General features: G+C 44.3%; 1 protein-coding gene across 1 annotated transcript in view; it reads right to left on the bottom strand.

Annotated features, from left to right (window-relative positions):
* Positions 1-4723: 4723 nt before the first annotated feature.
* T265_00365 (hypothetical protein) overlaps positions 4724-17073 on the bottom strand; it is a gene marked incomplete at both ends in the record, with an annotated part of 51428 nt that continues 39078 nt past the window's right edge. The window contains 5 exons of the mRNA XM_009164110.1: positions 4724-4972; positions 8184-8481; positions 11686-11819; positions 13963-14261; positions 16585-16633. Of these exons, the coding sequence (XP_009162374.1) occupies positions 4852-4972; positions 8184-8481; positions 11686-11819; positions 13963-14261; positions 16585-16633 (901 nt within the window). The remainder of the gene's footprint in view (positions 4973-8183; positions 8482-11685; positions 11820-13962; positions 14262-16584; positions 16634-17073) is intronic.

A 17073-nucleotide genomic window follows, 5' to 3' on the forward strand; every position in this document is an offset into this window, starting at 1 on the left:
AATTCTATATATATATATATATATATATATATATATATATATATATATATACCGATTTACGAGTGTGTACTAACGTAAAGGTTAAACTTTGGTCACATGAAAAATCCGTGTATTAGCCAACTTCATCATTTCTATTGCTACCACATATTATGAGAGTGAGCTGCCAAAACCGTAAGTTCTTTTCAGACATGGGCTATACGAGGTCCAGAAACCTTTTCCGGAAGAGATGAAGGGAAAATCCTGTGGGCGACCCCGTTGTGCACTTCAACCCCAATGGATTCCCTAAAAAAGTGACCCCCAGCAGTGTGTTTAACTTAGTATTTTGTTTCCCCCTAATGGAGATCAAGCCCTTTAAGGTAATTACCCCGTTCCGGTCGCGCAAGCCACATAAGACTGATGGGTACCCCGGTCTCCTAAAAGCGACCGGAAAACTTTGAGTTCTGGTCCAAATACCCCCAAACAGGAATCTGTAAAAGTAAAGATAACCTCCCATGGCGATCGATTTCTTTTCAACCAAGCTGGGCCAAGTTGCAAAACGCCAAGCTTATCTGTACTGGTCAACTCGGATGCATATTCCTAATACCGTCTAATGAGTCTGAGAGCTGAATTTTCCACACGGACGGATGGTTCTAAGACTTGTGTGCACTACAAGAGCGTGAACATAGCGGTGGTTGGTCCACTCTTTTAAATGAAAACTACGAGCACTTACAGGGATCGTGAGTTCGGTCACTCGATAAAAGCCTGTAGTCCATCTAGATAGCACAGGTTCTTAGACGACCACATCAAGTGACAAGATGCTGCTTTTGCTCAAGGGGAACTGGAGATCATCTGCTGAGATACGCACTGGTCTGCAAATTAAGTAATTTAATCAATCTAACAGAGGTTCAGAAGTAATGTATACGGATCCCTCGTTCATAATATTCATCACAGTCTTTACAAACCTTAGGAGTACCGACATCTTCGCTGTAGTTCCAAGTGAAACGTTTGTGCAGCACGTTCGGTTGAAGAATACTATACGAGAGATGCGGCTGCTGTTCGTCACAGCATGCATACATGTTAGTGTCCAGGTAGGTTATAAGGCAGATGGAAAGTCAAGCACCACGCCCAACTGATGACCCCCCCCCCAAAAAAAAAGTGAAACCGTTAGTGAGCTGTCGGAGTCTTCAGTAACCTTATACGTAGTGAGTACTGGAACATGGATACTCATAAAATGGTGACGATGTTATAGATGCTGCATAGGACTTTCGATTTTTCGTTGTGGGTATGCTGAAACGGATTAGTTTCGAACTGAGTTCGGATGGTATTCTCCCGAGGCAGAAATCAGGCACCGCCGGCCTGAACTTGCATTACACTCGTATAATTTGCCAGACGCAGATAGTTCATACCTTAATGATTTTTCGTGCAAATCAGGGTTTTACCAGCCGTTGACTAATTTAGAAAACCATCCGACCACTGTTGAGTTGGTTGTACGTGGTTGCGGCGTTTGTAAAATGCACACTTACATTCATACCACTCCCTCTCCTGTGCCGGCGCAATTATCCTGGTGGCTCCACACCGGAAGGTAAGCACATTACTTGAGTTCCGCTCTTACTACAGTCCATCAGTAGTGCATATACAGTCACAGTGATCAATCGTGAACATGTTCACCTGTTCAGACGTGATAATTCAGGTGCGTCCAGTGTGCGCTGGTGAGGTAGTGGTAACACGCTCGTCTCACATGTTCGGAGTTCAAACCAGCAAAAGACTGAAACTCGAGCCCAGTGTTTCTCTCCCTTTGGTATGGAGTCACAAGAATAATTGCGCCAGGACAGGGAGACTGTTCAGATGAGGTGATGTGAAAGCCCAGTGTTTCTCTCCCTTTGGTATGGATTCACAAGAATAATTGCGCCAGGACAGGGAGACTGTTCAGATGAGGGTGATGTGAATCGGAATACTGCTGGATTTTCAGAATGTTTGACCGCTGAAAAGCTATTTGCTCGAGTTTTCTGGATGATGCACCGCGAGGATTGATGTTTGATGAGATGGAACGTTAGTTAGCCGTTAGTTGTGAGATCATTGTCTGAACAAGTTAACAACGGATTAGCTCGATATCCATACGTAAACTCGAAGTCGTAAGCTGTACAAGTCGACACAGGCACATTTTCCGGATATTTACATCCTGAACCTGCTTGATCTCTCTACACCCTTCCGGTGAATCCCAGTGAGGATGAAAGCGCCTACTTGGTAAAGTTGTTCGGGATCCAACCAAATATTTAACTGACGATAGGACACATCGGAAGTGCTTATTAGAAGGAATCAGTCTCAACGATAGAATAACTGAAGTATCCTTGCGCACGAACTTGAAACGAGCAAGCGAAAGCGATCACAACAAACAAGAAACATCAGTTTAATTAGTCTCAAGTATCACTGATTTTTGCATGGAACTGACGTTGTCCTAAGATATACCTTCATCAAGCTTGAATGGTGTCGTTATATCTTGAACCGCGCGCGACAGTAAACAATAAATCATTCTCTCCCATAATTTCGACTGATCCTTATACGATCTTTGGAACTATTAAAATTTGTACACTACCAGAAATAAAACAATTTGAGACCGCGGCTTAAACGCGGGTCTTGAAGGTGTCCTACCCATACTCTGGATTCGGTTTATCCAGTATTTCGCTTGGACATACTTCCAAAACCTTACAATTTTATTTGCATGAACGCAGGACTAAATGAGCTGTAAGAAAATGAAAACATTGGGCGTTGCAGCGCACACAGACTTCATAGATTTGTCCCATGCGCCTTTTCTAGAAACGACTTCACTGTATGACAATCAGGCTACCGAGTGCACTTCAGTGTTTTGATATCAATTCGCCTCATACCAGTCGAAGAATATGCACGGAGTTATTGCCAACAGCTCTCCCGAAAACACGAACCCATACTAAAAGTGACCGTCCTTGCAAAGAGGAAACCGTTGGCGTACGGTGATTTTCCAGTGACACACAGACCCATAACTGATAAAAGCTTCAAGTACGAACCTTCAGAAGGCTGAAAACCCTCATGAGTAGAGTACTGAGTACTGCTGTGCTCAGCTGTGTAACTTCCAAATGGTAGGTGTCTCATAACGTGTTTGATCGGGAAATCTCGCAATTAGGTTCTGTTGAATAGTTGAATATGATCTCCAATATGGATATAGTTTGCGCTCATTTTATTCCCCCCCTTTAGTCCACTTCGGGTGGGGGGGCGCAGTATTGGACACAGATGATCTTGAATTATCAGCGCTCAGTGGTCTCCCAGATAAGCCCCTAAAGTTGAAGTCAGGATGTCAGACTTCAAAGATTCTGTTAAAGAACATAATGGCTTGGTTTATTTGCCTTTTGAGCAACCCAGTTAAAGTTCCCGGGTATTAGAAATCTGCTGGGGACGAATTTAAAGGTGAAATGGGACGGCGTAAAGCTCACCCATATGAGTGCGGACTTTCAGATCGATCTCCCTCTGAACCACGTTCACTCAGTCAGTATAACTTGACAATGTCTACGAAGCTAAATCAAATTGGAGCTGAATCCTAATTGGACAAAATGACTTCAAATGGTATTTCGGGTTACTAGCTACGAGCGCATTGGTTGTAAACTTTCCGTTTGCCTGAGGTTACTCCTTAAATCTGTCAACCAATGGTGTATACGAAAGAGCCTTTCTGGTGTCATTATTGGACATGCTATGGGTTGGAAAAATACATTTTTCAAATGTTGTGGTCTCAATGATATCTCTCTATCGGTGAAGGTTTACTGGACCGATCTCGCACATGTTATTTGAAGAGGAATGATGCAAGAACAATGATTGTTTCAAAACATTCGCAAACACTCGCTTGCTCGGTTTTCAGTCAGTAAGGCACTGAGGCGAAAATGGGTTTGATTAGTTAAGTCCGGTCACAAGATACCACGAAGCGAAAAGGGACGGAAATCATGTAAGCCTTAATTACGGCCGCGGTTTGCGTTCACTGGTCAGTCTAAATCAGGTTTGTCTAACTTGCGGTGCAGCTGGACGTAGCGATACGAAGATAGAAGGAAGTTGGGCGCTACAAACTCTCTTTGGTCTCATACCTGACGATTTATGAACATTTTTACTGGCGTTACTTAGGGATGCGGAGGCTGAGGGCGAATAAATATACAACACTTCCGAGCAGACAAAACCTAACATGCCACAGATAATTACCTATACCTACCTATATCTATGCGAAACTCATTAGCCTAGTGGGAACCCGAATAAATACTATCCAGTCACAGGCGATTTGATTGGACCCAGGGGCTTCAGTCCAATATTAATCGCGGAAATTCTGTCCATACGGACAGTTCGTACACTTCATATAATATGTTGCAGGTATTTTTCTCCCTTGTTTTATGGACACGCCATCGGATGCAGCGCGCGGTATTATGTCAAAGCATGAAGACAGGTGTATGTTTGGTTTTCCACTACCAGTCCTGGTTTGTGGTCGAAGATGCCAGTTTAACGGAGCACCCACATTTTTCTCGTACATGTGTTTTGCTGGAGCCTAGATTTATAGTCCTGCTACTGTGGGAAGCAAGCTAAAATGCCAAGTTTCTCAGTTCATTTCAATAAGGATGCAATGGAGACGAAGAGATCAATGTGCACGTGGCAGCACCTTAGAGGCGGTAGAACTCCCATGGAGCGTACACACGTATAAGCAAATCATAGTTTCGAAAAAAACTGTTTACTCAAGGAACAACGGTAAAGTTGTGATTCAAAACTGAAGCATGAAACAGATCTGTAGTAACTAGTGGAGGTGCGCCTGTCTGGGAGTGAGTGTGTGCTGGTTCGGATGAACGGGTGTAGCGGCTGTGGCCGAGAGGTTCATGCAAGCTCACAGTTGCTGACTGCCTGTAGGTTGAGCAGCTCGATAAACTCTTTTGGAGTTCGAAGTAGCTCACTAGGAACCATGAGCCACGTGAAAGACGCACTGGTTTGTGACAGCCTGCGGTGTGTATGGGGAAAGATAAGGTGAAAAAAGTAAGCCAAGCGTATGAGGCAAAAGCCATGGTTTGGAAGACAAAGGCAGTACAGGATTGCCCATGACATTCTCTAACCATCTAGTTAGACAAAAACCAGCCATCCGTGCAATGACTTGAAGAATTTATGTGAAGCAGGAGTCCTGAAACCAGCCTAAGATAGCAGCGCGTACATTAACACACACGCTCACTACTCAACGCACGACCAATAAAGTACCGCTGCTCTACGCTTCAAAACGACACACTGAGGATGTTACCTCGACTGATGATGAAATATCTGCAACTCAATTGCCCAGACTAGCGAGCGAACCAACGACAAGCTAATGTGGCCTATAGGAAGCTGAGCTGAAAGAATTCCTCGCTCTGTATCCATGATGGTTTCTCAACATGTAGCTACGAGTAAACCATCATTATCATCATCAAAAGTAACAACAAGAAAGAAAACTGGTGTCTCACAGGTGTTCAGTCATGTAAACTACAAGCATAACTTTATATGGGGAACACTAGATTCGGGCTTAATAAACAACAGATCGTCATAAATGAATCAGCTACTGGTAACTGGCAAGTAGAGGATCCACATTCCTATCCGGAAGATTGCAGGTTCAAATCTTCCCCGAGGTTTGTGGTCGGTCCGTTACTAACAAAACAAAACAGCTACACAATGCTTTTTCACCTCAGAAAATTCGACATTTGAAAAAATCACCACCGTCCACAAGGTGCAAATCAAACGGTTAGAAGAGAAGTTTGTCTTGAATTTCTTCCAGTGGAGGCAGTGTTAACAAATTTTCACCAGATATGTTAGCAACAAGAATAAGATGGGTGCATGCAAAGTTCAATACACCCACACAATAGGCCACAACATAGCACACGACCTAAGATGTGGGCTGCTGCCCAGAAGGTAGATGGTTGATTTATCGATCGATCCAATCTAGGCTTCGGTAACTGATAGCATGTCATCTGGCCTCTTTATTTTGGGGAGACACTGTATCTGAATGAGTGCTTTGCTCTGATAAAGTCAACGCCTACATAAAAATGTAGAGGTTATCATACAGAAAGCAAAACATTGTGACGTACGAGCTTCACGGACTTTCCGGTTAGTAAACTCGCGTTCTAACCACTGGAACTAGTGGTGCCCGATGACAGTGTGAGTAACCGTTAAGCCCCTGTCCGATTACTGTGCTGCCTCACGGCTGTTAAGCCTGTGTTGAAAAAGTCAGACCAGCCAATGGACTCGGCGCGGCAGACAGCCAGTGCAATGGCCCGAAGCTACTTGTGCTCTATGAAAATTTCATAGTAGGCTACAAACGAAACCCTATTTGACTTTCAGTCAGAATTGTGGCGTCGAGTGAACCACGACAAGACTGACGCAACCTTCGCCGTCGGCCAGTTTCGTATCAAATAAACAAACGTAAAGAGGAGGCGTGAGGAAACCCGACCAATGTTTGCAGTACGAGCCCGTGAGAAGGCTCGATTCAGCCCTTACCACCGACAGCCTGCCAAAGTACGGCGGCTGGTTCCTCAGGAGAAGAGTGGGAGAATACTGCTGCACCAATTGACGTGAGACAGAAGACAGATTACTGAGTGGGACTTTGAAAGACGAACTGAGTTATCGGAACGAAATGGGGTTTGAAATCGTAACCTAGACGCCAAAGAAACAAGAAATGGTGACGCTGTCCACGTTGCGTCTGTAATTCGCTGCTGGACTCGACAGGGACGTGGGTTTGACCTTAATGGATGCTTGCTCACATTGATGAGACTGCACTCTATCTGTGAGACGACAAACTCAAGACTATAAAGTGTAATCATCATCATCGTCGGCAGCATGACATCAGTGTTCAACACCGATGCTTCACTGCCATACAACCATGAATGTGCAGTTCATGGTTGTACGCGGGCCGGGATACTGCCAGGGCGCCCACACCTAGACAGGAGGACGACTAGGGTCCTGACCCAAAGCCTTTGGCTCAAAAGCCTAACCGCAAGGCAGCGGTGTTTGGAAGGAAATGCAAATGCATTACCATTTCTACGGAACAAGTCGCCATATGTTCCAACCCCCAACCTGGAGGGCCCGGAGACTGTTCGTCAGACCTCTAACCATTGACCAACCTGGTATGAGAGACTCTGCGAATGTCGCGGGACACTATCCAGTATAGCTCAATGGATAGCTGAGGTGCGCAAACCGTCACACCACGGTAAGGTCCAGTCTCTTCGTGACGGATGCGACATGACTAGCAAGGAGTTCCGACCGGACAGTACAGTCAATCGGGTGATTCCGTAACCGAACTCACCATCGAAAACTGTGTCCACATGACTGAACACGCATGATCTACGAACGCAGAAGTTTAAAAATATAGGGGGACGCGATATTATTCCACACTTCTTTGGTGGGGACAAATGAGACCAGAGTATAGGAAGCTTCAACTTCACAATGTCGTGTATGCAAGATAGTGTTCGGTTGCTGCGACAGATACTGTGATGTTGGAAACACTATGATTTCCTGTCTGATGACTGTTTTATCTCAGCAATTCGAGATCCGAATAGTTGCGCGGTTGGTTGAACATGTAGCCACATCGCGTTCGTTTGAACAGATTCCCTATCGTCCTTACGCAATTACTTTGGTTAGTCCACACCAAAAGAGGAAGTACTGAGCCCGAGTTCCGCTCTTTTAGAGCCAATCACCGATGAGTATCTGTTCCGTGCAGAGGACCATCATGTAGCCTAGTGAATAACGATATGCTCGAAAGTAACAGGATAGCGAGTGCAACAACTGACTTGGCCTGTCACTATATATCCTCTGTATAAGTTGTCCGTCTGTCTATTTCATGGTGCAAAACTGGTAGCCGGAACAAACGTCTGAGGTCAAGTGAAGACGGTTCAACCTGACTGTTCAAACTGCGCTTGGTCGAAACGGGTACGAGTTTATGAAAACCAGAGCATACTGTTTAATCTTCCATACTGGTACGAAAAACCACGTTAAACCGGAGAAAATGTAAACAAAACATAACCAAGGTCAGCTGGCACCTGGGAATATGTAGAGCAGAACAAAGGTACCTGTTAAGTCACAGAGGTGATCAGTACGGCCACAGCTAACGTCGCTAAAACCAAACAAAATGGCTTAGTTGATAATCGTGTAAATAGGTGCAGCGAAACGTGCCAAGCAACACCTCCATAGCTTACCAGCTAAGATTAAGTATGTTGGAGCAAAGATTTGCAAATGCCTCAGGAGAACCGATGAATATCGCTTCCAATTCCAGATTTCGTTCAGCATCTGGCAAAGCAGACTTGGGTTCGACACCGAGCGCTCGGAGCATCCCAAGAACCATGCTGAATCCAATATGAAAACTATACACAGAGGCGATCGGTTTCAAAATAGTCCAGTAGTATAACCAATGGAATGCACTGTTGATGGCGTTGTTCAGGTAATGGTCCTGGAATGGTGATGTGACGTGCCGCGTGCCAAGTTGCGTATTGGAACCTAGGTGAATGTGAGAAGCAGCAAACACACGAAAGTGAAGTAAGTAGGTATAACTAATTGGATGAGCTTAGTCAAAACGTGGTTGTGTAGGACAATCTGTTGCATGTATTGGTCTGAGTTTAGCTCGTGTCAAATTACAAGGAAACATACAATTGCGCGTATCATCTGATAGGACTGCATCTCACCTAACACCCTTGATTACTGCCCGCGAATTCTGGTGTTTGTGAAGAGGTTAGTCACGTTGCGTATCACGAAGAAGGAGTAGAATGGGGAAAGGAATTTGATCTCTTTTAGGAGGGATGGGATCGCACACTAAGACGTGGTTGATAGGGAACGTTACTATGAACTCCTCGGGAGGTGGCCTCCATTTGGATGTTACTGCAGACTTCATGCACATTGATATTATCTTTATCTACTCACTCATCAGCCTCAGGGCTTTGAACAGTTTTAAACCACTTATCAGCTAACGTCGTTGACGATCCACTAAAGAAGATGTACATGCTCATTGAGGAAATGCTTTCAGCTGTCCGTACAGTACTCTCCGCCACTTCCTATACAAAGATGGTGTAGTACCATCGATGTACAGACCAGCTCCGAATTCCTAATCATAGAAGATATAGTTGGTAATCTTTCGCATGATTTTTTTCGTCACGGGCAGTTGAATCAAATCCCAGTAAGGTAAAATGGTTTCCACTTTTTCTCTTCAACGATTGGGGAAGCAGTACACTGAGCTGAGCGGAGGAATCGATTTCGGCGTCTCATCATCAGGCTCTATCATGCACCTGTGTATCTCATTTTTTACATTTTTAGTTGAGTTTTCTCAAAATCAATACGGTACCTATGAATTCCTACCCAGGAATCTCTAGAACCTTAACTCCTAGTGGTCTCCCCCCTACAAAACCTCAAGTGCGACCACTAAGACAGGGGATCGTGAATTTGGGTGTGAAATTTGTAACTTTTGAAAGAATATCTCCCAAATCTCTACCCCGCGTGTCTTCTAGACAATTTGTCCCTGCCCAACAAACACAAAGATAAGGATATCGTGCACTGGACCTTCTGAAATTCTGCCGCCAGCTAGGTGTGTTTCAGAGGTGTTTGAAGAACATGGTTTATAACAGCATAGCACCACGTTTGTCGCCCGCGTCTGTAGAGATCATGTGAAGTGATCTATCGAAATCAGTTCCTCATGGGCGGATCCAAAAAGCCAACAAAGGCTTCAGTGAACTAACAAACGTAGTCTCTTTTGAGGAAGGATAGCTGTAGCTGGAAAATATTGGTCAGGCACCGTAACTAATGGCCTTACATCGTTTTACCTGGACAATGCGCAACGAAAACAGTCATTCATCAAGTTTTATCCCCATAGGAATTCCGTCTGGGATTCAATGCCGGACGATATCTCAATGTTACAGGTATGCTTACGCAAGAAAGACACTCATAAGAGAGTACCTGCTAAAAAGGGTCAATTTTAATTGGTCTCTTGGAGATTTAGTTACACCAGCTCTGGAATGATCACCTCAAGAGATCGACCAGAAAGGGTCTCTTATAGAAGCCTCCCTGAAGAGAGCAATCGATAGCAACAAAGCAAGTCCATTTGTCGACCGCATCCCAGGGGAGACGGCATGAACAATTTGTTGACGGCATCAACAATCGGAAGGCATAAGGACAGTCGCAACCAATGGATTGAACCAACAAAATAGAGGAGTGGTCGGTAGTAGAATTCAGGCTGTTGATATACAGCTCTGAATGGTCTCATCTGAGTAAGTCTATCAAGTTCGGATCGGAAGTTTCGCTCAGGTGAAGGTATTAGTTGACAACACACCATCGTGCCCCGTAGTGTTACTTTCGCTTGCGAAAGTACAGGCACCCATTGGAGGACCTGGAGGAGTTCAGAACAAGCATTTCAACACTTCGGCTAACCATGAAACCGTTTTATAGCCCAACAACCAATAGAAACGTTATGCAAGATAATGATAGACAATCGAGAAATCGAAGAACGAGCAAGATAATGGAGCGACCCAAAGACTGCTGCAAACATATCAAACTATCGCCTTGTATCTTTTGTTTTCTTATTTTGGTGCGTGCAGATATGATTTTTTTATCCATCCTCATTTTAGCAACGATGAGAAATACATGCTCCTATAGTGGACCTTACATGTGACCACATCATCCAACGCTTCCAGGCATAAGCAACAATAGTCGATACGTCCGAACGCAACAGTCGGAACGTGATGGTTCAGTTAGCGTTTAGACGATACTGTCTCACGACTGGTGTCGGTAGTAAATACCCACCAAACTGGTAATGAGCACGCGAAACGAAGTACCCCTCTTACCAGATTGGCCTGTGGATACAGGCTTGGTGAACAGAGTTGGAACTAGTAAGGCATGCGGCTAAACTATTGATGATGATGGTGATATCGGTGGGCTGCTACTGGGATACACTCAGCAGATCTAGGTAGCATGGCGGTAGTGCTTACATCATGAAATATGAACGGTGGTAAGTGGTTCTAGCTGGCACAGTTTTGTGCGTTGACGAATATAACGGATAAGAATGAAACTGAGTATTGGAGGTAACAACACAAGAGGAGGCACGGATTTATCTATGACAGCACACAGCATGCCATCTCATGCTGTGTTATTCGAGTACAGGTGCGTCGGAACTGTAAGCTCTGTGCCGAAGGGCATGACCAATATACAGGAACACAACTGAGTACATAAGTGGGCAACGTTTGTCACTGCCTCCAGCCAATCTAGAAGTTCCCGTTCTGGAACTGGTACTCTTATGTGTTGACCAGGGTTGGGCGTTACAATGAGCACTAGGGTACATGAGCGTGGGCTTCGTTCTTCCCATCCTTAAGAGTTAAAGGCTCAAGAAGGGGCACTTCGAACAAGTGACCGTTTCCCGGCCTCGTCAACTTCAAAGCTCAGAAGACCAAAAGGCATATCACACTTGGCTTTCTAATTCCCTTGATTTTCCACATTATTTCACTTTCAATCAGCTAAAAAATTAACACTATAGCAATTCACAATGATTAGTCAGGATATCAGTTACAAGTGAAATTTCACTCAAATTGGTGTAAAAAGCAACCGGACCGTTTGTCACGTATCGTGTGAACTGGACTGTAGGGTGTGTGCGGAAAGACGAACGTTAGCGACGAGCAAGATAGTGGGCTAACAAGGAGAGTGGGAAGTGCCTGATCTGCTTACCGGCCAGCACAGTAGCGAGAGCTTTCTCACCCTGTATGAGAAAGTCGTGGAATGCAGTATCCATCTCCTCCCCCAAATCTTCCCGATGACGCCGGTTCGATAGAGAGAGAACAGACAGTGCGAAGTTCCTGTCGCTATTATGACGAAAAAGAGAGGAAAAAGTGCAGGTTCACATGCATTAGTGGGGTGCGGAGATAAGTTGTTCCAAAAGGAGCATTTCCACATTGCTTTTGTCAAATGAAATGCAGTAAACGAAATGTAACTTAATTCCGTTCACAGAGCGCAACCGGACTATTCTGAACCGTCAGTATGGCCTTCATTTTGAAAAATTCTGGTAAGTTGATAGCACTCAAACCAACAAGAAGGACAAGTCCATAAATTTACGCAAATCTGCTAAGTAATGCGGCTATATCCAGAGACATAACGTGATGTGCTTCACATGCGATGAAAACATGCAGACCTCCGAGTCGATGATAGGCTAGGTAATCGACCACGTACTAACAGCTATCGATGAACCCCAAGAAGGGCAAAAGCGTCGGTGGACCGTCGAGAATTTTCATTGACCTAACGAGTAGTATTATGTTGGAGAGAATGCTACAATTATTTTGATATCGTTCCAGCTGAAATATGAGGTAACCACGTTCAGTTGAATAATATTAAAAACGAATAATCTATGGAAATTCCAACTGAGTTGTCATCATCATCATCGACAGCAAGACATTAGTGTTCAACATCGAAGCTTCGCTGTCGTACTGGCATGAGTTTATTTGTATGTGAGCAGTTCATGGTTGCACGTGGGCTGGGATACTGCCAAGGCGCCCACATACAGACAGGAGAATGACTAGGGTCCTCAAACAGAGCCTGATCGCAAGACTTGGCGGGAGATGCAAGTGCATTTCAATTGTTGCAAAAAAAGTAACCACACATATCCCAACCCCCAACCTGGGGGACCAGGAGACTGTGTTCGTCAGACTTCTACTCATGACCAACCTCGTATGAGAAACCCTACGATTGTCGCACCAACACCCGCCAGTATGGCTTAATTGGTCGCGGAATTACACAAATCGTTACTTTACGGTAAGGTCCAATCTCTTCGTGATGGTGTTATCTGTCGACAGCAACTTAATTCATTGCAACCAGGACTGTTCCAATGAGTTTTTTTGCATCCTGTCCTTCAGTACCTAGTAGATTAGAGGCTGTTTTTCGGTGCGCATGGATACATCATTGTGATTTCAACCGAAAATGTTTCCAACGTTACCGATCAAACTTTCCCTTAACACCAAAGTAACCATGAAAAGTGCGCGCAACCCACACAGATAAGCACGTCGTGACAGACTCGCGCACGCACAAAACACTTTACATCATGCATTCACTCAGCTAACGACTGAAAACAGAATCACACAATGAGAGTGGTCGTATCGTTAGAGTTTCTGCAGTTTTTCTCTTGATCACATCTTTTTCTGGTAGTGTCGTCAGAACGATTCGAAAAACGGCAAAATTTCAGCATAGAAATTCGGGCATAGGTCGCAGTTGGTGAGTGCTGTCACAATGGCTTAGGATTAGTTGGGTTTTTGACATCTATTTTTTTTAAACACATACTTCCGACCGAATAAGGCAACTCCACGTTATCAGCTTATCGCTAAAATGCATGGTGGCCAGACTGACCACAGCTTGGGCGTCTCTGGAAGCTAAATCAGTTTGGCCCTGTTGCTTTCGGTTTACTGTATCAAAAAGAAATCTACTGCTAACAAATGATACATGTTTTACATCTTTCGTGAAGTGAATGCAATGTCGAGTGTGAGATCGTTCAATGGTTAGGGTACAGACTTACTGACCGGATAGTTCATGTTTCGAACCAACCCCGGCATCTCGACTGCTATCGTCTAGGCCTAGGCAACCTGGCAGTATTCCAGCCCCCGTGCTTCTTTCCATTGGCATGACAGCCAGGCAAAGAAAAGGTGTTACAACTGAACCATACTACTACTACTACTACTAATTATTATTATAATTATACGGTTCGACTTAAAGCAGGAAGATCTTCTGGAAAAAATTTAGACTCCTTGCTTTCAAAAGGGTACATTAATAAGGCTGGCGTCAGAAGTATATGTAGTACTTATGTGTATGTGATACGTTGGAATCAGGGTTGGTTCCGTGAACCTGAAAACGGAAGAGTTGCTCAATTTCTACTAAATGCTGATGCCGTTTGGGGTAGAAGCAACAAGTAATATTTATAACAGCGGCAAAAAATTTAAAGCGGCGATCCAGATTCAAACTCACGCATCTTTTTCAAACAACAACAAAGCGGCTAAGTAACGTCGGTTACTGGAATCTGATGAGGCTGAAGATGATCGATCTGCCCGTCCGGGAGCATAAATGCTCAAAGCAAGCTTGTTTGCATAATTGAGCAAACCACACTGCTGTGCATTTTGCCAGGCCTGGTTCAGGCTCTGTGTGAGTCTCTGTTTCGAGGTCACATTAAACGACCGTCTGACACCCTGATGAACATCACTGTGCGAGTCCACAATTCGTGAGAAAGCAGACATCAGATCTGATCCCAGACCGGTGTCATCTGAAAGCTGGAAAAGTGTAGGATATACAAATGCAAGGTCAAGCAAACGAGGCAACGACGTGAAATGGGTGACTAACTCATTTGACAACCAGCTCATAGTTCAATCTGGTCAAAGTATGCCCCAGTTTAAGAACCAATTTGAATTTCAAAGTTGAGACGCTAAAGTTTGGTGCAACGTACGATGAACACAGAAGAACGCGCAACTGCTTCTGATTAGATGCGTAATATTCCGGGGTCGTATCAAAATAATTATTGATTAGATACTCGTTTCTATCTGGTGCGGGACAAAGACACCCTCTGTCGTTTGTCATTAAGTGATGCATTGCATTGGTCCACTGGAAAAAACTATACTGGCATGTTACTCGACTTAGAAATTAGGGTTATCTTGCTGGGCGATAACAAGACCTAACAAGCTCTCTCGTTCGAGTCACCCACTTGCGGGATGTGTTGGACTGACAACTAACATCACAAAGAGGCAAACCATTGCACGGATAATGAAACAGAGCAAGTCTTCACATGCAACGTGCGCGAGATATCTTTGGGATCACTGGACTTGCTCTGCGATAACTCCAACAGTTTGAGTCAGAAGAGATTCCCTTTTGGAGCACACGTGAATTCATTGCGAATCGTAGGAAATCCAGTCATAGAACTGGCTGCACCAGCGCGAAAAATGCTTGCCGATTAGCAACAAGGGTGTAGTAGATGGGTAGTCCTACAGCATTCCAATCATTCAGAAACACGCGCGATAGCCACAAATTTTCCTGTCATAAAACGCAACTTGTAATTCCAGCAAAAGGGTTACGGGACGATGAAAGTTCAGTGTTTAATGAGAGTCACCCTGACTTGTGCATGTGTACTTTACTAGATACCGGTTCTTAGTTCCGGAACCACGTTCTAAAATTGATGCCTAAAGAAGCATAGAAGGCAACTCAGAAGGAACTCAAAAAGTAACGTAAAACGGTAGACTTTTGTGCATTTCAGGAAGACCTGCTGGGTGCCAATGGATGATTGATGTTATAATCCACATGGACTCTGAGCTTTCCATAGCCCATGAAATGGTGGGGATGCTTTTTCGGACGAGAAAATCCAGACGAAACAAACCTTACTGATAACTTTTTCCATGAAATTTTACTTGCTCATTGACAACGGTTTCATAGTTACCGGTGCTCATCCACATTGAATACATTTGGGTTCGAACCGTGGGAAAAAAGTACTCTATATGATTACTATTCCACCTTGGTGGCTTGAGGTGGAGAAGGGTGAGTAGCATGCGGAATTCATGTTCATTCCTTTGATGTGGGGCTGGTGACAATAAACTTCTTTGTGGTCGGATAGCATTGCGAGAAAGCGTTAATCACAACCTATAAAGAGGTTTGGATTATGACTTGGCAAAGCTTCCCTAAAAGCTATTCAAACCCCTGACAATTTAAATCGTGTTAGCATTTATATACAATAACCCCATTGTTTTTCCCGTAGTTGTGAGATGCGCCAGGGTTTTGGTTTATTGACGTCCTAGTTGTTATCGTGGAGGGAAAGCCTCGTATGATCTATGTATTAAGGTGGCACATGAGGAAGGGTTAATGAAATTGGATTATGCGTTCCGTTATTTGAAAGTAGTGCGTTTTACAGAGCCTTCGATAACCCGAGTCTCCTCTAGTTCTTCTCTGAAGCCACCTCTTACGCAGTAGTTGTACCGTGACAGAGGAAGACGGTTCACACATGGTGAAGGCATTTACTACCTTGCTTCATCTTCCACCGGAGCTGAGGATTCATGCCTACTAAAATAACACGAGAGTACCTTTGGAGGCGGAAAATTAACATGGGAGAGGCTGTAACTCTGTGAACTTTATGTTGGTTCCATCATTGTTGGACTGATACCCACCGGTTTCTTCATGACAAGCATCTACCACGTCCAGCACGGGAGTTAGAAGGCAACTTTTAATTAAGTTTCATCCAACCATTGTACGGTTACGATAGTTCTGAACATTCTCGGTAAGAACTTGGGCTTACTGCTATGAGTGGTGTAGTAATGAAAGCGAGTTACAGGTGGCGCCACAATTTCGTGCATCACCAAGATCAGTAATTAGAGTGCAGACGGCTGACACAAGAGCTTGTGTTTCGAACGCAATGCCGACATTCACAACAATCTTGTCAAGGCATGAGCAGCCTATCATTTCTCATGAATACTTCAGTTTGTATGGTGGCGAGGTTTCGAAAGGGTGAGACGGCTGAACGACCTAGTTTCCAGGAACATGAGTAACTTTTGTGCCCTATCAGGTACGTAATCGCTCAATTTCCGCTTACACCAAATCACAAAAACAAATACTTACACCAGAACTTGGACTGTCACAGCCTTCCGCAGAAGACGAAGGTACTAAGCTGAAGGGAATGGAGCAAGTAGAAACAACAAAATGAGTGAATCACGTAAACGGAATAGTCAGGATAGTGTCACGTTTTAGAACTCAACCGGAAACGCATGCAAGCGGTCTCCGACGCTGGGATAGTCTTACCCATGTAAGTCATGAATTGCATGGTAACCAGAAGAAAACAGTCTTTAAGGCGATTCCCATACTCAAATTTGTTATCTCAGTGCTAGTAATGGTTGTCAGGCGTTTTAGATCAGTGTGGTAATAGAGCCAACAAACATGCTGAGCAAGTATTACACACCACACCTGAACCCTTATTCATACGAACAGTTCTAACCGCACTTCGGAAATACGGGTAGTAACTATGACATTTTTGTATTAGATGAAATCCGCCTTTAGCAGTTCAAATGATCCACCGGCGAGACTATTCTGGATAATATGCATGAAATGGTG

This window comes from Opisthorchis viverrini (assembly GCF_000715545.1).
Source record: "Opisthorchis viverrini unplaced genomic scaffold opera_v5_3, whole genome shotgun sequence".
Lineage (NCBI taxonomy): Eukaryota > Metazoa > Platyhelminthes > Trematoda > Opisthorchiida > Opisthorchiidae > Opisthorchis > Opisthorchis viverrini.